The 22,414-nt window shown below is 41.4% G+C and overlaps 2 protein-coding genes across 3 annotated transcripts; one reads left to right on the forward strand and one right to left on the reverse strand.

Annotated features, from left to right (window-relative positions):
- The first annotated feature begins 5,437 nt into the window (after positions 1-5,437).
- LOC100833297 (serine/threonine-protein kinase BLUS1) lies at positions 5,438-14,532 on the forward strand. 2 transcript variants are annotated; one of them, XM_003574155.4, is made up of 22 exons: positions 5,439-5,808; positions 7,000-7,254; positions 7,349-7,473; positions 7,571-7,615; positions 8,314-8,395; positions 8,715-8,783; positions 8,896-9,066; positions 9,145-9,210; positions 9,816-9,884; positions 9,978-10,046; positions 10,510-10,568; positions 10,859-11,137; positions 12,060-12,193; positions 12,377-12,471; positions 12,555-12,599; positions 12,715-12,774; positions 12,966-13,067; positions 13,162-13,213; positions 13,297-13,349; positions 13,468-13,532; positions 13,804-13,855; positions 13,986-14,532. In XM_003574155.4, the coding sequence occupies exons 1-22, from the start codon at positions 5,599-5,601 to the stop codon at positions 14,061-14,063; spliced, it is 2,235 nt and encodes a 744-aa protein (XP_003574203.1). In that variant the 5' UTR covers positions 5,439-5,598; the 3' UTR covers positions 14,064-14,532. The 2 variants fall into 2 exon arrangements, with proteins under 2 accessions (XP_014756996.1, XP_003574203.1); XM_014901510.2 differs by lacking the exon at positions 13,468-13,532 and having other exon boundaries at positions 5,438-5,808.
- Positions 14,533-14,800: 268 nt separating this feature from the next.
- Positions 14,801-18,123, reverse strand: LOC100833808 (DNA excision repair protein ERCC-1). Its single transcript, XM_003574157.4, has 9 exons — positions 17,739-18,123; positions 17,597-17,666; positions 17,409-17,512; positions 17,016-17,115; positions 16,830-16,906; positions 16,342-16,441; positions 15,863-15,934; positions 15,657-15,725; positions 14,801-15,372 (listed from the first exon to the last, which is right to left on the reverse strand). The coding sequence occupies exons 1-9, from the start codon at positions 17,999-18,001 to the stop codon at positions 15,052-15,054; spliced, it is 1,176 nt and encodes a 391-aa protein (XP_003574205.1). The 5' UTR covers positions 18,002-18,123; the 3' UTR covers positions 14,801-15,051.
- Between the last annotated feature and the right edge of the window lie 4,291 nt (positions 18,124-22,414).

Consider the following 22,414-nt stretch of genomic DNA (forward strand, 5'->3'; position numbering starts at 1 on the left):
GATCTGCAACGACTTCTGAACCCTCTACATCGAGCCTTCAAGCTGTACGACTACATCGAGCCCACACGAGAAGCGACATCAACACGCATCAAACCACGCGACAGGCCAGTGTGGAACGAAATGCAATCTTCATCGACTTCTCGGACACGGCACGACGCCGCATCGACACATCGTCGTCAAAAGGGACGCCTTCAAGCGATAGATCATCGTTGACAAGCCTGCTATCAGCTATCGCCATCGCCGACACTTCATCGTCAAAGGTCTTCATCAACGTGGTCTCCATCAAGAATCATTGTCAACAACCAGCCGCCGCCACATCGTCCACACAGATGGACATCTCCCGTGTCCTCTGACAGTTCTACTGCAAGACACATCAGCGACAACGGCATCCCCGCATCAGCATCAGCAACGACGGCATACCCGCGTTAGCTTCATCGACGATGGCATTCCCACGTCAGCTTCACTAACGACAGCATCAACCGCGTCATCATCTCCAGCATCCTCTGACAGACTCTTCTACAAGACGCTTCATCGACGACGGCATACCCGCGTCTCCGACGGCTTCGACTGCATGTACACCAACATCACTATTTTGTGATGATTTCCCTCCAGTTCTGGCAAAACTGGCGGTCGCACGGCGCGCACGGTCCTGGCAAAACCGATGCGTGCTCGATGGGTTCTCACAAGTTCTGGCAAAGCTGGTGGTCTCATCTCCTTTTATGTGTCCTCTACATCCGCACGATGCCTTCGATGACACCCTCTGACATATGCAAGGTGCATCGTCTTCGACTGCAGCTTCGTCTCTACATCATCATAGCGCAATTTTTTTTTGCACCTTCGGCTATGTGCGGCTACATCCACTACGACGACTACTACTTCGACTACTACGTCGACCACGGCTACATCATGATCGGCTACCTCGACAGACAACATCAAGGGCATCAAGGGCTACGTCGACAGCTACTCATCGACAACAACTCCAGTCAAAGCGTCCGCGTCGTCGCTAGCGTCCACGACACTTCCGCTATGACTGCGGGAGGGAATAGAGGAGAGACAAGGGACGGCACCAGAAGGAGACGGCAGGCACCGCCCTAGGTGACGGACCGGTCCATTAGAGACACAATTGATTACCGGTCCATTAGAGACGCAATTGATGATGGCGAAGAGGAGAAGACGACGGAAGCACAAGACTTCAAGTCCAGTTGCAATCGTCCGCTTCGCTCCCGCTACAACTAAGGGGGAATGTTAGAGATATAATACGGTTGGGATTAGAGATAAGATAGAATTAGTTTAAACGAGATTACTTGTCTTGTACTCCGAGTCTATCTTCTCCTTTGTACTTCTATATATACCCCATATAAGCATCACGTCAAAACAACAACGAATATCGTGGAATACCAATTAGGGTTCCAATCCCATAGTTCTCTACTCTTATGTTTTTTTCTTCATAAAACAGCGAGCTTCTACCTTTCATCTCGTCCATTTAATTTAAATATAATGGATATGATTGGAAGTTTACAATTTTTCACTAAATAGATGTTTTCATCTTATACTTCGTCTTTTAAGTAGCACGCACCAAGGGTTCTTTAACTTGGCAGGTGGGGTTTAACTTTTGCTAATAAAATTGAAAATGGTCGAATGGGCAACTTAAACTTAGCATATCGTCAAATTGCAGATGTTGGCATGTCTGCTAACGCGACGTGTACTTTTGTGAATAACACTAGTCTTGCGGGGGGAAATCATGGTTTGTTCCCCCAGATCCATAGTTGTTGTTCCCACCAAATCTTTGAGTGTGATCCTGATGCCATCAAGGAGCACTTAGCGAACACCAAGTTGTTGAATGTGCTGCAGATTTTAGTTAGGAGAGTCATGTTGCTACGACAGCCCGAGGGCGGAGAGTCCCGGTGTTCACTATGATAGAAAATCCAAAATGCAATGATCTATCAAGGAACATGAATTCACTACCGCACAATACCAATATTTTTTCACGGGGTTCACCGTTGCCAGTTAAATTCCCCCGAGTTTGCATACTACCGCTCCTCCCCATCCCATGTATTAAATCAAAATAATACAAGATGCGAGAAAATATAGCTTAGAACCTCCATGCCTTCAACGGCTCGGCCGGTCTAGCCGAGAGGCTAAATCGCCGTCCATGGTCTTGCATCTAGTTGTACTAATTCGTCTAGCTCATCTATCTCGTGGTGCCTTTTATATCATGTCCAAGTAACACGTGTTCCCCTCAAACATCATAGCCACAACTAAGTAGTATTAATTGTCATTGTAACCCAACGACACATATTCGATATAGAATCTAACAAACTTCACCTTGAAGAATATGCCATTCACCATCTTGAAGCCATTGTGCACAAATTCTTATGTACCTGAGACTTGAATTGTCTCATGAGTTCCACTTCTACTCCCTTACTCCGCATGGCTCCACCGGAAACTATAAGGCCAGTTCTTTTCAGCTTTCTGGACCGGCTTCTCCGAGAAGCTGCCTTCCCCCAGCTTCCTGGAGAAGCCGCCACCTAAATTTGATAGGCTACCTAACTAATTTGGCCTAAACTAGTTTGGAAACCTAGCTAAATCTAAGATGCGGCTTCTCCAGGAAGATAGGTGAGAGTAGCTTCTAGGAGAAGCCGGTCCTAGAAGCCGAAAAGAACACAGCCATAGTATTTTCCTTTTTGTCCATCGCAATTAAAACTCCTACGTAATAAAGTTCTTCTCCACTCTTGTTTTGTGCTTCCAACTGCCTGGAGTATCCATTAAATGCCATCACACAATGATCATTGATCTAAATGAAAGTGAACAACTCGCTTATTATGTGTCGTTACAAGTTATTTGAACTCCACATCCCCACTCTGGTTGATTGCCTGTATGAAGCATTCAAAGAACTTTGTCGGACAACTTTAGTCAATTTTGCAGTTTCCTCATTCTTTTTCTAGATAGAGTTGACCACATGCCCCATGGTGTACCGCTCTGTCTACTTCTGCCTTTTTCATCGACACTTTGTCCGGTTTGTTTAAAATACCTTTTCTTTTTATCTTTGTTTTACTGATCCTTATCATTTTGAATCATAGGAAGTCATTCTATTAAGAGTGGTTCTATGAAAAGCTCAAGAGAAGGGACAAAGTTGAGTGCCATATATACCTATCTCACCTTGGGCCAAAGCCAAAAAAGCCCATATTTAAAAATCAGAGAAATCCGGGAGTCCAGATTATTTTGTAGCGGTATAGGAATTTCTTGAATAATCTAAAGAGTTAGAATTTACTCCATAATGATTTCTATAGATGCTTAAATTGGTATGGAATCACCCGAAGGAGGTGAATAGTTTGAGGGTCCAGCTCATAGTCAGAATATGCAACTTTAATGTGAAGCAGAGCAACAACCACATTCAGGAGGGGAGCTATTTAAGCCTATTCTTCTAGCCATTACACAACTTGAATCCACACAATTTGTGCTATTGCTAGAGCTCTCCATTCAACCTCAAACCCCAAGATTGAATCCTTGTGGGAATGAAGAGAGATTTGAGAAAAATTGTAAGATCTACCCTGAGCAAAGCTTTGATCCCCTCTCCGAGTCTTGATCATGATCGTTACTCTTAGAGGACAGGTACTCCTGGATGGTTGATGTCGCTCGGAGGCATGCAACGTAGTGGATTTGCTTAGGAGAGTTTGCAAAGATCAGATTCCACATCCATAAGGAAAGGACTGACAAGCCTCAAAAGGAAAAGTGGCTTGAGAGAAAGAACTTGATGTCCCATCTTTGTGATTTGTGTCACCTCAACAGGGACGTAGGATCCCCTAAGGATTAAAACTCCAAAATAAAAACAATTGTCTCCAGCTCTCTCGATGTTTTTTTTTGGCAACCATCTCCACTAAACATGGGGCAACCTGGGCCACCTAGAAAGCCGCTGAACATGATCTCATGTCTAGTCCTGTTAATTTCATCTTTTTTTTTGCTATCACACGTTTTATTTATATATTGGACATTGGTTGCACGTGTTCGAGTCAAACATCTAACCACCCACCAATTACATGTCCAAATGCAACCCAACAACCAGTAACATATTCGACACAAATCCTAACACGCTTTGGACGGAAAGGTGAGCAACATTTTGAGTGGGTTCCATGCCGTGGGTAGCATGGATTTCCGGAGGATGAACCACTAAGCATGGTGAATGAACAGTTCCTCAAGAACATTTCAATGACCGCGACGTGGAGTGGTGACAACACCGCGAGGAAGAAATGACGACCACTTGGAACAAAGTTATTTTATCTTCATAAAAGACATGATGATTTGGCGTATGGCCATGGAAAATCTGGCTGCCGTGTGTGCTTTGAACAAAAGTGAATCCGCCCATCAAATTTAAGGTGTCCATTAAACCATTTTGGAAGTCCATGGACTAAAGTAAACCCACCCCCAAAATTAAACGATGACGCAACTATGTGATATTAACAAAATTTTGGACATGGAAACATATGGTCGGTGTTAGATTTTTTTCCTTCTAACAATGTTTTTTTTCCGCACAAACATAATATTGTTTTTGCAATGACTAATGATTAACGCATTATCAACTAATTTAGTGAAAGAAAACATCTTGATAGAGTTGATGAATCATAACTCTACCAATCAGGATTGAAATGTCTGGTCGTTACATTTATAGTCACACGTGTGTTTTTAGTAGCAATATATTCTCAACCTCCACCAATCATAGCCCAATACCGAAGGGGTGCTCACGTGAGCACGTGCGTGTGACATGCATGTGCTGGTATGTGTGTGCACATTGTCTTCCCGCGCACTCGCGTATGACATGCATGTGGTGGTGCGCGTGCATATTGCGTTAGCGAAAAAGTAAATGTACGTGTGATATCGAAGTAAAAAAAATACTGAATGACCCATGCCAAACAAGATATGAACCGTGAAAGTTAGAAGTTCTGCCAAATCAAGTCAAACATTTCCTGTCACATACTCCGAAATGTAAATGAAATCTGACCTGTTAAAGTCTACATCGATTAGTCATTCAAAGTATTCCTGCATTACTTGTTGATTTCCCTCTTTATTTAGTATCCTACGCCGAAATTTAGATGAGATTTTTCTTATCTTCCTCGGTTATTTATGGGTTTGGACGGTTTCTGGAGTCCGTACACACTAGTCCTTTTCCCCGCAGACGATCCCCCAGAAAACCAGCATTGGGAGGCGGAGATCTACCAGGCAGTCGGCCGCACGCCGCTTCCTCTTGCGGCCACCGCTTCCCAAGGACACTGACATATGGGGACTTGTCCTGTGGGGCACACTTGTCATTGGCCCATACACGACAGGCAGGCCTCTCCCACGTCGACCGTCCTCCCCTGCCACGTCACCGCCGAAATTATCATTTCCTCCCTTTTACGACCTCGTCTGTTAAGCGTCCTTCCGTTCGCTATCTCCTCTTCCTCTTCTCCCCCCCCCCCCCCTCTCTCGCTCTTTCTCCTCCCGGCTCGCGCGCGAGACACTGGTCAAAGGGGAGTCGGCGGCGGCGGTAGCAACCTCGCTCCGGTGATCGCTAGGGCAGGAGGCGCTGGTGCTGCGGTTCTTACTCCCCGGCGGCGAGCGCACATGGGTAGAAACGGGAGCGTCAAGCGCCCTGCGGCGGCGGCGGCGGCAGCCGTGGCGGCGCTAGCGTTCACGGTGATGCCCGCCGACTACCGTCTTATGGAGGAGGTGGGGTACGGCGCGCACGCCGTCGTGTACCGCGCGGTCTTCGTACCCAGGAATGAGACTGTTGCTGTCAAGTGCCTGGATCTCGACCAGCTCAACAATAACATCGTGAGCATCCGTTTCGTCCCCTTCTCTTCTCGTGGGGATTCCGGTGCTGGTCTGGTTCTTAGTGTTATCTGCTCTTTGATCTAGCGAGAGATCCATTGATTGATTGGAGCGGATCCTGTTGATTTGGTTGCTTTGGAGATCGCGGTGGAATTTGGCATGTCTGATGTCCTATTAGGCTGGCATGATCTTGCTTTTACATAATGCTGATTGCTAATAATTTAGCATTTAATCGGGACACTACTAGTCATTGCTAAGGCTAAGCTGAAACGATCAGTTTAGTCATGGTATGCATGCATTCTTAGTTCTTAGAGGGGCTGTACTTTTGGATGATTTTTGCCTGTGACTGGTTCTGGTGGCTAGTTTTTTTTTTAATAATCAATTACGGCACGGGCATTTTATTTTGCCGATGTATGAACATGTTGGCTCACAAGGTGTGCACGACCATCGCAGCATCACTGTCAGAACCCTGCCGTGAGTCGAGATACTAAAATCTGAAGGCGTGCATGCACAGGCAGGGATGCAGGTTGTGTTTGTGCTTCCATTTGGGCGGGATGCGTGTTTGTTGATTGTTGAGGTATTAGGAGAAGGGGACATTGTGGTCTACAAGAATCCGCCAGTTAATGATAGACATAAGGATCAGCTTTCCCACTTCCTAGTGACACCTAAGATTTTTATGTGTTCCATACAATGGCATTGTTCATTTTTGGGGGTTTGGAGAACGTCTTTATTTTACATCTCGACACGAACCTGTATACCTGTACTATCACGACGCAAGCATGGCAAGAAACTTCACTGTTGGAGTAACTATTTACAACGTGCCCTTCCTTTTTAGCTATTATTACTTCTTTTATGGTGGATGTTTAGCTATTACTTCACTAGAAAAGTAGAGTTATTATTCCTTTTTCCTAAATTCCAATGGTGGTTTTCCCAGCACCATTTGTCTTTGGTGGTACTAGAACGCATGCATATAATGCTGTCTAAAAGAAATCCACATTTGGGACCAAATCATCATCTAGGGTACTTGCTTTTGCAGTGGCAAATCTGTGCTTTTTTATTCTTGTGGTTAGTGATATCGTATTTGCATATGTTATGACTAGTTAGTGTCAATTGTCTATCTGCCTTTTGGTTTCTCATTTTCTCTTTTCTAAAGTTATAAATGAAGTTGGATCTACAATTGTATATCATTTGTAGGATGAAGTACAAAGAGAGGCTCAAATAATGAGCTTGATAGATCACCCTAATGTCATCAGGGCTTACTGCTCCTTTGTTGTGGAGCACAGCCTTTGGGTGATAATGCCATTCATGACGGAGGGTTCATGTTTACACCTTATGAAGATTGCGTATCCTGATGGTTTTGAGGAGCCTGTTATTGCATCGATCCTAAAAGAAACACTTAAGGCTCTGGAGTACCTTCACAGGCAAGGACAAATCCATCGTGATGTCAAGGTTAGCTTTTATGGGAGATTACTGTGTAAATCTCGTACTTGTTTCATTTAATTTTTCATTGTTCTTTATTTTTGCCTAATATGACACTATGCAGGCTGGTAATATCCTTATTGATAGTGCTGGTGTAGTGAAGCTTGGGGACTTTGGTGTTTCTGCTTGCATGTTTGATAGAGGTGATAGGCAGAGATCTAGGAACACATTTGTGGGAACACCATGCTGGTAATTGCATATTTGTATTTTGATGCCAGATATCAAACTAATACTATAGAACTCAATATAGTTTTAACACTTTTTTGTTTCTAATTTTGCCTTTTAGGATGGCTCCAGAAGTGCTCCAGCCAGGCACTGGATATAACTTCAAGTATGTTAAATTGTTAATTGTGCATACATATGTACATATTTTTCTGGTTGCAGTATCTGAATGAATCTTGGGAACCGCAATATTCATTGTTTGATTTTGATGCCAAAAAGACCCAACATCTATTCACCTTGAACTGCTTTTATGGACATTACCTCTGTATTCTTGTTCTTTCCTTTATGATTTCAGTGTCTTCATTCTTTTTTACAATCATCATTTGTTGAAGCAATAATGATTTTTCATAGTATTACATTTCTGAAGGTGGTAGTAACTGGACCCTGGTACTTATTTACAGGGACCCTTATCTTCTATAACACTTGCATTAGGAATTACGATGCATAATATAACGAGGGTAATATAATGACAATAATGTGTGTCAGAAAAATGTCATATCTCATTTAAGTCCAGCCAGTCTATTAATGGATTTCATACATTGGGCCTTCGTGTTCATATTTCATAATGGTGCCATACTTGCTTTTATTATCCCAGAAAAATGGATCGTCATCAAAGTGTTCAGTGGATACAGTCTGTCCACAGTAAGATACTAAGATGGCATATGCCATGACACTGGCAAACCACCTGATGTTTGGAAACTTACATTTTTCACATTGAGTTAGATGGTTGTCAGCACCCATATGCTTTTTTTGCATGTTATTTGCTAACCGAGATGGACTAACAGCCAATCTCCATCTTTTGTACAGAGCTGACATATGGTCATTTGGAATAACGGCACTTGAACTAGCGCATGGCCATGCTCCATTTTCAAAGTACCCCCCTATGAAGGTAAACAATTTGATTTGATATGTTGCAAACTAAAGTAATTAAATTCTGTATTAATTTTCTACTTTGGATACTGTGGTAGTGTATGGATAGCTTTGGTTTTATTTAGTATGACTAGTTATTAAAACCTTAGGCCCAGTGACTTACCACATTCCTCATTTTATAGTTTATTAGTCCATAACGTTATACTCCATGCATCTATCGATATTTGATTTCCATTGGTCATGTGCTGGTCATTTGGCTTTGTACCTTTATATCGGGCGAGGGCAAAGTATCCATGCATATCCTTATGTTTACTAAATATGTTTCCTTTTTGTTCCAGGTTCTTCTTATGACTCTCCAGAATGCACCACCTGGTCTGGACTATGACCGCGACAGAAGATTTTCAAAGGTAATTTTGATCCCTTCAGCTAATCAATATTAGCTTGGAGCATTTATGTGGTTACAAAGTAAAATGTATCATATTATTTGCCGATTAGTGAAGCATTTTTAGTTGTGATCAGGCATTTAAAGAGATGGTTGCAATGTGCTTGGTTAAAGATCAAACAAAGAGGCCAACAGCTGAGAAGTTACTCAAGCATTCATTTTTCAAAAGTGCAAAACCTCCAGAATTGACAATGAAGGGTATCTTAACTGATTTGCCTCCTCTATGGGATCGTGTAAAGGCACTCCAGGTCACGATGTTCTTTCTGCCTTTATCTTCATAATTGAAACAATGTATTTCATCTCTGACGATTCATATATATTTCCAGCTTAAAGATGCAGCACAGTTGGCATTGAAGAAAATGCCTTCTTCTGAGCAGGAGGCACTTTCCCTGGTCTGTGATATTTAACCTTCATGTTTATACTCGGTGGCTCTCTATGGCTACCTATATGTTTAAAGCTATTTCACGCTTCCAGATTCCAGTCATTCCAACGGTTACTCATTGACTTGTTCTAGAAGAGGCTAGATCAAGTTGTCGGTTGTAACCTTAAAAATTACTCATTTAAATACCTAATGCTCTGTCGTTATGGATTATATTTATCGTGTATCAAATGTCACCTAGAGTATAATCTGTTTAAAACAAAACATCAAGGGAGGCATCTTAAGTTTCGTGTTTCCCTTTCTTAGTCTTTAGTCATTTTCCACATGCAACTGGACAGCACTGAGTAATTGTCGTTACATTATGATCCACAAATAGTCATGCATATTTGCTACAATTCAGGGCCGAATTGCACTTTGTGTAGGCTGCTTACCTTTTCCTGTAAAGGATTCAACATTATAGCATTGCAAGGATTCATGTAAAAAACAATAACAGAAGTCGATTAGGAGAAATATCGTCCTTGTCTATACCGTCAACGGTCATTTTTTCCGAAACATGGTTGTTAAATCATCCTTTGATCAACTTATTTGCTTCTCATGCTTGATTGGTTTATCCAACAGAGTGAATACCAACGAGGTGTTAGCGCATGGCACTTTGATATTGAAGACCTCAAGGCTCAAGCATCACTAGTAAAGCTACTTGTTTTTTGTTTCTGTGTCAGCTTAACTTTTCATTCTACCTTGATTGCCTATAGCTTATTGTTAAGCAACCTAAATTTCCAGATTTATGATGATGAAGCACCTGAAATAAAAGAAGATGATGACACTGCAAGAATCATTGAAGTCGAAAAGGTTTTGTAAATTCTTGACTACCTTTTTCTTTAGATAAGAAACGAGTAACTTGACAAGAAACGGTTCAAATCTATTTCAAATCTGGATTCTTGCCCACGATCAAATCCAGAATCAAACTGTTGCCAGGAGTTTTGGAGTGTCCACCGAAGCTTGTTAACTATGGACATGATTCAATTGAGTGTGCCAGGATCACCATAACAGACTTGTTATGCAAACACGGGGAATGAAACATATGACTTGCATAATATGTTGACATTGTTACTTGATTCCATATTTATCCTTCTGGATCTTTCTGGATCTAGACAGATCTGATGCCACCAAACATAAGAAATTCACCTTCTGATAACTGTATAGGATACCTAGCTGCAACATGGCTTCAGTTTGAAAGTTGCTAATTCGCTATGTGGAGAAAAACATATAGCAGATATTTCTGTTGTAACAGTCTTTTGTGTTTTATCAACAGGATTCATATTCCCGGAATTCTTTGGGGAAGCCATCATCTGCAAATCAAAATAACTGCAGGTTAATATATTTTTTCTATACACTGTTGAATTTATTTAAAACTATTTTCTTAATCTTTTTCATTGTCTGCAAAGTAAGTGACTGCAGACTAAGCCAAAAAAATTGTGATCTTCTGGTCATAAATGAATTTGAAATTACCTGTTGGTTCTGCATATAACTGCAGAAGTGCTTATGCAACTAAATGAGTCAAAGTAGGATGTTGGGGATAGATATGCAACAATAACCTTAATGATGTTAATCACTTGATTTTCATCACATCATGACATGTAATGTCGCCTGCTATATTTCAGTGAACAAACCTCTATGGCAAATTTGGATGGAGAAGGCCTTATACCAAATGAAGCTATCGATATTGCAGTCAGCAATGCGGATTGTAAAAGGATGCCCAATGGATATGAAAATTCTAGAGCACGGAATGATTCCTTGCCCTCTACATCTACATCAAAGCAGGATCCAGAGTCAAAATATTGGAGAAGTAATGTTGGACAGAAACAACAGAATTCTGGTGGTCCGGTGGAAAGTGGTGTTAATAATAGCCCAACAATAGAAAGGAGTCACAATTTTGAAAGGTCTGTAATCTGTTCTGTGTACTCATTCCGATTTCTGGTTGTTAAAGAGCACTTCTTAGTTTTGTTCTCCATTCAGCATGCAAATATGCAATAGCCTAATGACTGAATAGAATCACGGTTTTTAGAGGCAGAAAAGCATGGACAGAAGCAATCACGGTTTCTTGCTCTTGGCAAAACCCATGACCTAGCTTTGGTCTTGATCACATCCAGTAGCTCATGGAACACCAGTGTATCCTTGTGAAAGGCTCAAGCGTTCTGCTTTCGTATCTACCAAGTCGTTGGCTGGATGGTGGAGATTATTCTCAACCAGTGTAACCTGGGAGACTGTCGCCTTCCACCAATCGACAATCACTTGCCTTCCATTAGGGACGAAGCCAGGAAAAATGATCGATGTGGTCATCATAAATCACAATATAGTATTTCGCCATTATTTGTACATTTAATGGGGTCAATAGTTGACATGTATAGGCATTTGTAAATTCTTAGGGCAACACAAGGAAGCATTTGTGTCAGGTGACACCAATGCCACTGTTGCAGCCCCGTCGCTGCATTCCTTCAGCACCATTTTGAATTGTTACTTTAGAGTCCCTGCAAAAAAAGTAGAACTGCAAATAAATGAATGATCTACTCGTAGTACTACAAATGAATTGTACTTTAGAGGCCTTAGCACTGGTGAAGCTTTACAACCATGAAACCTTTCCTTATAGTTTAATTATTAAGGTCAGTAGAATCTTGCAGGATCATATGTAAATTGCGATTATGATCCTCCTTAAATGTTAAAATCCGACTAAGTTAAGATCCTATTGATTGGATGGGTTCAAAGTTTTTGGATTGCAGACCATAAGACTTTTAAGACACGTATCGAGATTCTGGTAATCTAACTTTCGGGTGGGTTCATTATTTTATTTTTGTTTGTTAGCAGGGATGGAACTTCTCCAAAAGCATCTGACAAACATGGAAGCGATACAAGAAGAGCCGCAAATCTTAGTGGTCCATTATCATTGCCTACGCGTGCTTCTGCAAACAGTCTGTCAGCTCCTATTCGTTCTTCAGGAGGTATAATTCTATAGACGATGGAACCCTGTAAACTGCCATCTTTTGCATGCATTACTGTTGTGCAGTAGCATATGCAAACTCTTCATTCTTTCTCCTGTTTAAATGTGTGCTCCAAACATCTATTTTGTTTTGGAGTTATGTTTTCTGGATGGAAGGAGCTTGAGTTTCTTTTGGCAATTGTAGGATATGTTGATTCATTGGGGGATAAATCTAAACGCAGTGTGGTGCATATTAAAGGCCGGTTTTCCGTGACATCTGAGAACGTTGATCTTGCAAAGGTAAGTGGATTTGGTGGATAACTTATAGTTGACAGCACTTAGTAGAATTACTTCAATTTTTTATATAAAACCTTACTTTACAGGTTCAGGAAATTCCATTGAGTAGCATCTCACGCAAATCACCACATGTAAGATTGTTATGAACATTAGTATGAGCAGAATGTATTCAGAATATAGTTACATTCTAGGTTAACTGAATGTATGGCAGTCATAAATTCGTGATTAATACTTTTTCTCGCTCAGGGTATACAGCTAAGAAAATCTGCAAGTGTTGGTGATTGGGTTGTCAACGCTAAACCAATGGTACATCAATTTTTTCAGGATTATTTGCTTATTTTCATTTTCTTAAAGAAACTATGAGAAAGAATTTCCTTTTAGTGGACAAATAAAGACTATGCAAGGCACTGAGTTACACATATAGGCAATAATTATTTCTTTCCCTTTTTTAATTTCTGCCATAGCTGATCAATTGTTTTAATGCATGGATACTGTAGTCTAACAGTCAACATGTGAAGGAACTCTGCAATAGTTCAGTATCATCGTCAATTCTGATTCCCCACCTTGAGAACCTTGTGCAACAGACTACGCTTCAACAAGTATGGAGGAAGCTTTGACATGTTTAAAAATATAGCAATGCCTGATGAGTTATCTGACAAGACATTAACCAATATTTGTGTTTCCTTACCTCAGGATCTGATTGTTAACCTACTAAGTAGCATGCAACAGAATGAAAATGTTGATGGTAGATTCTTTTCTCTAGTGTCTATTTAATTTTCCTTATTTATTTGTTAAATCTTAATTCTTAAATCTCATGTTTTTCTTCAGACGGGCAGTCTGGCATTCCATCGCAAGTCCGCATTGTGGAGAGTGAGGCAGTGGTAAGCAGCAAACTGGTGTATCATTTGATAATGGTTACCCAGTTTACCCTCGCCAAATAATAGCGCTTCCTCCAGAAGATTGTTATTACCGAGACTGTCTTTTTTTATTCTTTGGCAGGTTGGAACAGCTAATACTGAGAAAGAACGATCATTACTTGTTAAAATTTCAGAATTGCAATCTAGGTAGGCCCACTGAGCTCTGAGTGAGAACAAATAATCCCAATAGGTCATCATTGCAACAGTCGGTTAGGCATATTTGCATGTTCAGCCCACAATTTGTTATTATCGTGATCTCAATGTTTAATGAAATGCTGTTTTGTCAGTTGTCAATTTTTATTAGATGATCTGTTATGTTTTCACATATGCATTACTCTTTACAGGTTTTTTATGTGACGTTCATATCTTTCATTCCTGAATAATCAGTTTTAGCAATTTTCTCCTTTTTCTCCTGCAGAATGATTACTTTGACTGATGAACTAATTACAGCTAAGCTAAAACATGGTCAGGTTGGTATTTAGTTTGTCACTATTTTGTCATTTGTTTAAATTAGTCATTTTTAGATATGGCATTTGTAATGTTGTTCGTGGATGAATGAATCTTTATTTATTCATGATGTTTTTTCAATGTTATTTTCAGTTGCAGCAAGAGCTAAACACATTGTACTGCCGAGAAGAAATAGAAGACACTAGGGATGAGGACAGCGAAGAAACATAACAAACAGAATGATCCGCTGATATGAGTAGGTTGCCCATAACAGCTCGAATGTTCAGCTGACACCAGTGCCTGATTGCTTTTGCATCGAGATTTGGCCAACCACCTGACGATGATTTTCAGAAGAGAAGCAGTATTCATATAATCCTGAACAGGGTGCTCTCGAAAAAACAAAGGTTATTTGAAGGTTGGCATGCCCTTTGGCCTGTTGCCATCGGTGTGTATATCACTAGTTTTTGTTTAGCTTCTTTTTCAGTTTAATTTTTCAATGGGTTTTGCTGGCCGTAAATTGCAGTCCTGTGTATTTTCTGTTGTGACCACACATATCATTGAAATATTTGTGATTATTCCGTAGACTGTAGGATGCCCGTTGGTTTTCAACATCATGCAGAAGACTGACTGCAGAATAAACTGTATTTTATCCAGCAGTGGCATGTATAATTATGTTATTAAAACATCATCATTTGATACCTGCCTACAGTTCGCCTTGCTAGGGCAGACCTAGGAAACAAACAGGTCGGTAACTGGTGTTGTTAGTGGACATAGAACAAATAGTACAACAGGGATTGTTGTAGTTCACATATCCTGAACTTATAGCTTAATATTCACCTGTGTTATCGCAAATCAAATCATAATCTCCCTGATACGAAGGTATCAATGTGAGAACATTTCAAAATCTGATTTGCTGTTCTGAAAAATATAACTGTGTAACCTGTAGTAATAAACAAGAAGGGGCATAATTTCGAAAAAAAGAAACAAGCGACATAAGCAAATGCAAGTCTATACACTTTGATTGGCTCAGAAAGATCTACAGAACGGAACACATTAACAGAAAGAAATATCAGCTTAAATGTGCTGAGAGACCTTCAGGAAGGGGCAAGCAAAATGCACCCGTGTTTCCGAGTAAACAGAGGAGGCAAATTTTGCAACTACAACAACAGTTGTACATCTGAGCTAGCCATTTCCACTACCGCATAGCTACATCCTACTACTAATCTATTTGTTTCGTCTTGCCACCTTCCATGGTTGAGCTGCTACTGCCTTCCCCCGCTCCATGTGCTGCATCACGGCCCTGCCTGCGGATCTTTTCCGAGTACTTTGCGAAGGCAGCAGTAAGGGCTGATTTCACGTCGGGGCCTGTCTTGTTATTGGATGCGCCTAGATTTTCCGCTCCTGGATCTGGCATGCCCACATTGGTTGATGAAGGCTGACCGGACACTTTTTTTTCGTCAGGAGTGAGAGGTACTAGAAGGTTCGGGCGGGGTGTAACTCGTTTGAATGGCTCGTGAAAAGTATCATAAATTCTCTTCACCTACAATAATTTGATAACTTTAACTTGAGCAAAACATGCCCCTTCCTGTTATTAAACATGGAAGCAAAAAGTACAAACACTACGTGTAGTTCTTTTTGAATTTAAACTGTAAAAGATGCACGATTGCATTTCGACAGTACATAGATACATATATCTCGCTGGTGGGCAGCCAACATACCTCGCTGGGCTGACCACCCAAGCAGAGCTTGATTTTCATGATGTGCAGTTCTAGTTCATGCATATGCATGCCATGACAAAACAAAATTGGATGTTCAAATTAATACCTTCCGCTCACCAATTCCTGGACAACGAGCCAGTTCTTCCATTGAAGAATCCATAATTCGAGAAAGTGACTGCGAACAAGACCAAATACATTGTCATGTGAAATGGGCCACTTTTTACAGCAACATAGCAGAAAATACTGTATCAAACAATTATCCTACACGTTGAGAATGACAATGTAATATTTCCAGTTCTTTGTTCATCTTACCCCAAAAGTTGAACCAAGTGTGACAACATCTGTTTTGTTAACACGCCGAATAGATGTAAGAGCATGTGTCAACTGCAAGATCATAATCAAAGCATAAATGAGTAATACACCAAAGAAAGGTTGTTATTAACACAATGGATACTAGGAACAGGAAGTAATGACTGAACTTCTTTATTTCGAGCAACTGATAGGAGCTCTGCCTCTTCATTAAGTAGAGAAAACTGGCTAGTTAATAAGGGAAATCGGCCATAAACTGATGCATAATGACTGAACTTCTAATAGTTAAAACGAATCATTTACAGTCAGCCCAAAAGACTCTAGTGATAGAACTTCTATGCTGAAACCGGTGGTCAAGTTGCGGGCAAATTTCACACAAACCATAATTACTTGATGTACTTATCTATTTGTTCTACACCAGAAAATCAGATAGATCACCATGTTGTAATTCTACAGGGTGCATAGATAGGAAGGATGCATACCCGAGATAGGTAGTCATTATCCGTGTGCTCACGAATGCTGTCAGCTGGCTTGTTTTCAAACACTTTAATAGTCTCCAAGTACCGGCCACATTCCTCCAGACTACAAGAGAACAGTTTCATCAGAACATATTTGTAAACTTTGCAACCAAATCAGTATATTATGTCAATAAAAAAAATCCAGTCTGCCTGATGGATGAGCCATTGGCATTTTGTTAAACACATACATGCACCCATTCCTGAATCTATTTTTTGTATCCAAAATGCTCAACACGTATTAGGATATTAGCTAAAGGGATTACAGGTCCCCCATTCAGGAGTACATAATCCTAGTTCTGTTTCAGGGGCAAAGGAACCCGAAAAGATCAAATTGCATTTATATTTATAGAATACTGATGTAACAATGCATAACAGAAACATATTGAACAAACATAGCACAACTAAACATGGTATCACATAACGCCAGCATATTAGAATGTTCAGAATTTTACCTCCAGCCACACAGAAGGGTGCAATCATGTAGCAGTGATGTCCTTGTAACTTCATGTAAAGGCTTTACCACATCTTCCTAATCAGTAAGTATATGGGCATGAATGTTAATAAACTATTTCTCGAGACGTCTCTAACTCCTTTCCTGAGTAAAGCAAAATCTGAGTGCCCAAATTATTCAAACTCACAATATCAATATGGCACAAGATGACACGGAGTTTAAAATCCTTCTGCAGCTCTCTTATCCGATAATACAAGTAGTCTGGGTGTAGAAGATGATACCGAAGACTGTATCCACCAGAATTACATAGTAAGACTCACAAAAATGCCTCTATGTCATGGCACAAACTCGGGAACTATGTTACAATACTAACAACAGACAAGGAAAATCACTAAGATCACAGTTCTGATGCGACTGGTTGTCTACTAGATTGGTAATGCCACGTACTAGACGAAATGTACCCACTAGTTAGATGCACTCTAATATCACATAACTCTAACTCTAACCAGTGCCCTGATAATAAATTGATAACTGATAAGAATACAATCAGTAACACCAAATAAAAGGATAGAGCTAGAACCTTATGTACAGTGCACATGACGATTGCCCAATCACGTAGTCCGGCACAATGTCCGCAAACGACCACCTCGCATTCCTGATGTGCTTCAGCAAGGGGTTCCCTTTCTGCCAAGCAAGAACGAACCAAGACTTGAAATTCTAGTACTATAAAAGATTGAAGGCGTCGTGCCAACAACCACACTCCATTACCTGTCTATTGCTCACGAGAATGGTGTTCTTGCTCTGTACCGCCGGCCTGGAGGGGCCAGCCAGAGGCGGCCTGCACAAAGGGAGCCGAACTTAGAGGCAAGGCAGTACTGAACAACCCAGAAGAGGGTAACAAAAAGAATACCTTGGGGCGGTAGATGGATGGGGAGGCGGCGGGGGAGGGGAGTAAAACTCGGATGACTTGAGGAAGGAGAAGGCCTCGGAGAACGACGACGACGCAGACGAAGAGCCGACGGCGGCGCTGGGGAGAGTAGGATTGTAGGAGGGAGGCTTCGAGGAGGAGGAGGAGGAGGAGGAGACTCCATTGCCGAAGACCTCCTGGTAGGACGGGATCTTTATGAGGTTCTTGCTGGACACCGGTCGCTGATGCCCTTGCTCTCCGTCCATGGCGCGCGGGGGCCGTTCCGGCAGGCGACGACCCTTAGGTCCGGCAGCGACCAACGCCTCGCCTCGCCTCGCTGCAGGGTCGGGCTGCTTTTTTTTTTTAGCGAATGCAGCGTCGGGTCTCGACTCTCGAGTCTCGAGTCTTTTCAACCCGGGATCTCAGAGTCTCGAGTCTTGACCCGTTCAATCCTACGGCTACGGGCCTGTCAGGCTGTCCGTAACCAAATGTTGGGCCCTTTTATACAAAAGCCCATGGGCGGAAAAGAAAACACCATTGGGTTTACTGGCTGATAGGATCCGCTCAAAAAAAAAACACTGGCTGATAGGAATGTCTGAAAACGTCCCAAGGTGAGACAAGAGAGCAGGATCCATGCATACAAGATCAACGAATAAACTTGCACGATTTACTCCGTCAAATCGTATTACGTTGTCTTTCCAGCTACTGGAGTCAGTATCAGTAGATTAAAAAAAAGAAGTTGGTTGCAACTAGCTATACGCGAACACTCGAATACCTCGATCTGACAGGAGTTAGGCGGTGGGGGCAATGGACGGTCCAACAACTCAGATACGTACGCAGCTACGCACGCATGCATATACGTCAGTCGCAATAAAGTGTACATATACTGATATACTATAGGTAGCATCGACTCTTATTTTGCTTCGAAACAAAAAAAAATTGTAGCATCGACACCAGGGGCAGAGCTATGTGGAGGTCAGCAGGGGGCACCGCCCCCATCCAAAAACATTTTAGTGATCTAGCTAGCATGTATTACTTTGGGTTTAGAGTAGGAAAATAGACAATTTGGCCCCTCCAACTTCAGGATTAGATCCATTTTCTTTCTTTTTTGCGGGTAAGGATTAGATCCACTTTTTCACCTAAGCAAGACATCATCTTTGAATTTCGACCAGTAACGATCAACGGCCCCCAATAATCGTATCGTCTTCTTGTTGTTAGCAACGCTGATGAAGCAAGCATCCAACGATTCATCCTTTTAACATGGGGTGTGGCTATTTCTATCGCCTGATTTTTAAGAAATTTCTTAAATCTCAGTCGACGTTTCAGAACTGTTGGAATAAGATTTGAAGGTCATCTCCATTTTCTCATCTTCCATTTTCTATCTTTTGATTAAAATCCGAAGGCTAAACACGTCGATTGATCTTTAACTAAAAACATGACTTCTCAATAGCAAAACCGCTTAACATTTTCTACGTGCTATTCTCGTTGGGAACTCGTCCTTTACCAATTAACTCGATCTGCGGTTTGGAAAGTCCGTATATAAACTTGTTTTTTAAGGGGGCGTACGCAAACTGTTTGTGCCGGGGGGTTAAAAAAAAGCGTATATATACAGGGTTGGTTCGATTCTCACTCAACGGATGTCTGTGAGGGTGTGAGCTATTTCCATGCTTTATTTGAGTAACATTTCAATATACTTGAGTAGCATCTTATTTCTGATTCAACTATATACGGTCTAATTTATAACGGTTTTGCTATATGTAAGTTCTCTTATTTCAGTTAAAGATAAGTTGATTGATTCCCCTGCCGCTGGACATGATTTGTGTTTTTAAGATTCATAATGGATGTGAAAAAAAATGTAAAATGAGATTTAAACATTTTATCTGAAAATCAGACAACTTAAATATAGTTATTTGTAATACATCTTCCGACAGCATGGGAATAAAATACCACCCGGGAGACCGGGAGCACTTGATTCGATACGTGACATCTCAACAGCACGGCCGGGGCACACCGCCGATCGAACATTCTAACACATCCTTCCACACCGACCGACCAGCGCGCGAGCGACACGGATCGATCGCTACCGGCGAAGCCGAGAGCGAAGTAGCAAACCCGCCGGAATCGTCAAGATCACTCACATCACAGGGATTGATCCCTGAAATGCGCTTATTTACCCCGCAGCGTAGCGCTCATGGCCTGAGTTGGATCGGTACAGTTCGGCGCAGGGGTCCGTGACGCGCGTGGCCACACGGCGCGCCTGCGTACATTCACCTCCAAATCCCAAGGAATGGAACGATGTGACATGGCCGAGCGCTGCGCCTCTGCATGAGGATCATCGTGGCCGCAGGGCACGGTCCGGCCTGACGATGAAAAGCTGCGACCGGAGCAGCAGGAAAAGTGCAGCGGTACGGTAGCGCTGAATGCAGATCCCTATCGGCCAAAAAATGCAACTCTAGCACCGTACCTTCAGAGATTCTGCAAACATACCCTCTCAGTTTCAGCCCTGTTCGGGTTGTATAATTCTTGGGACTTTTATCACTTGTATAGATCTTGGGACTTTACCAAGTTCCAGTTCGTTTCTCTGATCTACGGAGTGTCAACATGCGTATTCTTGTGTCCATTCAATTCATTCACAGAAATGCCTGTCCAGAATCATATATTTCCTCTTCCCTTTTGACTAGGGAACATGGAAGCAGCAGAATGATGAACCCGCTAATCCAACAGTCCAAAAGCCTAATAAAAAACGTCAAGCGAAAACCAATCACGATGTCCGTCTGCTTTCGCAGGCAGAAACATGCATGAACCGAACACGGGATTGGAGTCTCGACAGGAGGCGTTGTCTCCTCATCATGTCAAAGGTTCCCCGAATGGCCAGCACAGGAAGTCTTCTGTTCTTCGTTTAAGATAATAAGCCCTGTGGGTAATCTTTGCGTTTTACGGCACGGGCATGCCAACTTTGACACGACGACCTCGCGGTTGTGCGTCAATTTATGCTGCCGACCTAGTTAAGGAGTCCAACTGTGGGGGTATTATGCTCTTTCGTCAATCCTAAATGGAGGCACACGTCAAGAAACGAGAGTACCCTTAGTTTAAAAAGTACAGGTCCAGTTAGTTAATTTCTATATTTCATTTGACTTCTGAGACATATATTATTGACTAGCTAAATGGTCCGTGCGTTGCAACGGTCTTCACAAATTATTTCTGTTCACAACAATTGATAATTATACTCTTAGCTGGCTCTTCTTTCATCACTACAGTAGTACTGTAGGATACACCCGATAAAAAAATGTACTGTCGGAAGACTTTCTTCTAAAACATGTGTTTTAGGAATTCTGTGATGTGAATCAAAAAGGGTCTTAATGTAGTTAAATCAAAAGAAACACACTGTTTAATGGCTATTGTGGTAGGAAAGAAAAGTGTTAACGGAATATCAAGTAAGATGGACTATTAGATTACCAAAAATAGTAAGTTGACCGTACGTTGATACGGAAAACAAAACCTACCCGTCGCAGATAGAGAACACTGCAACTAAACTTAGATATGCACATACATCAAATCATCTAAATTAAAATGTCAAACTCCATCTACAGTGTTCCAATGAAACAAAAGTACCAGGAAGCAGGAACATTACCACAGATGGTTTCTAGATATTCAGAGAACAAATGATGAACTACAGACGCATCATCTCTAAATAACAACAAAGTGAACATTACCAGGAAGCAAGAACATTACATCAGATGGTTTCCAAATATCGTGGAGGCAAAGGAGCAAACTAAGAAAGTACATACACCTTGACCTTTTGCTTCTGAAAGTACCGAGACAAAACTTCTTGCTTTCGATTTTGGACTGAGTGGGGTGAAAAGAGATCTTGCCAGTACAGATACTCCAGAATGCTTGCTTCTGAGTTTACCTAGATTTCAGGAGAGAGAGAGAGAGACTGAAATCGGCAAAGCTGGCATCTATATCGGATGCAGCCACCTGGCATTTGTCTCCAACCCTTAAATTCCAAGGTAAAAAAGGAATTGAAGTACAAGCCTGTTTCTTTTCCAGATACTGTAAATTGGAGATTCAAAACCGAGTGATATGTTTTCTTTTAAACACTATATACTATTGAATGATATTCATATAGATTTGGACAAAAATATCACAAATGTGTATGTCTGATCTGATATTTTTCCCCTAATTTATACACACAGCAGGTACGTGACAAGTTCATCATCACACTAATTGTTTGCACAGAAATGTAAGAATAGGGGAATTCTTTTGTGCAACAGTAGGACGTGAACAGAAATTACTTGATAAAACAACACAATCTGTCAGACCAAAATAGTTAGAAACTGAGAACACAATCAGGATATTTGAAGAAGAAGTTGAGCTTACCTCTTCTTGATTCTGAATAAAAAAAAATACAGACCTCCAGCAGGACCCAGAGAAGTATGGCTGGAATTAGGATGGCTTAAACGTACAAGTAGGCATACTTACGTTCAGTGCTTCCAAATAAGTAAACTTTCTTCCCATAAAGCTTCCTCTCTTCTTCTAAAGCTTTCTGTTCATCAATAGTAAACCATGTACTATGATGTAAGAAAACTTAATATTAAAAAGAGGACTATGAAGCATATATGCCCAATTTTGAACTCCTTGATCTTATCAATATTTTTCCCATTGCAATTGACATAGCT

The sequence above is a fragment of the Brachypodium distachyon genome, chromosome 3 (genome assembly GCF_000005505.3).
Source record: "Brachypodium distachyon strain Bd21 chromosome 3, Brachypodium_distachyon_v3.0, whole genome shotgun sequence".
Taxonomy (NCBI): domain Eukaryota; kingdom Viridiplantae; phylum Streptophyta; class Magnoliopsida; order Poales; family Poaceae; genus Brachypodium; species Brachypodium distachyon.

Bases quoted from the DNA above. Each gene is read 5' to 3' on its own strand.
- LOC100833297 (XM_003574155.4), top strand. From the start codon at position 5,599: ATGGGTAGAAACGGGAGCGTCAAGCGCCCTGCGGCGGCGGCGGCGGCA. The intron at 8,784-8,895 runs GTAATTTTGATC...AGTTGTGATCAG, and splicing joins GCGACAGAAGATTTTCAAAG to GCATTTAAAGAGATGGTTGC. The intron at 10,047-10,509 runs GTTTTGTAAATT...TTTTATCAACAG, and splicing joins GAATCATTGAAGTCGAAAAG to GATTCATATTCCCGGAATTC.
- LOC100833808 (XM_003574157.4), bottom strand. From the start codon at position 18,001: ATGGACGGAGAGCAAGGGCATCAGCGACCGGTGTCCAGCAAGAACCTC. The intron at 17,667-17,738 runs GTATTCTTTTTG...CCCTTTGTGCAG, and splicing joins CATCCATCTACCGCCCCAAG to GCCGCCTCTGGCTGGCCCCT. The intron at 16,442-16,829 runs GTAAAATTCTGA...GTTCTCTTGTAG, and splicing joins ACCCTTCTGTGTGGCTGGAG to TCTGGAGGAATGTGGCCGGT.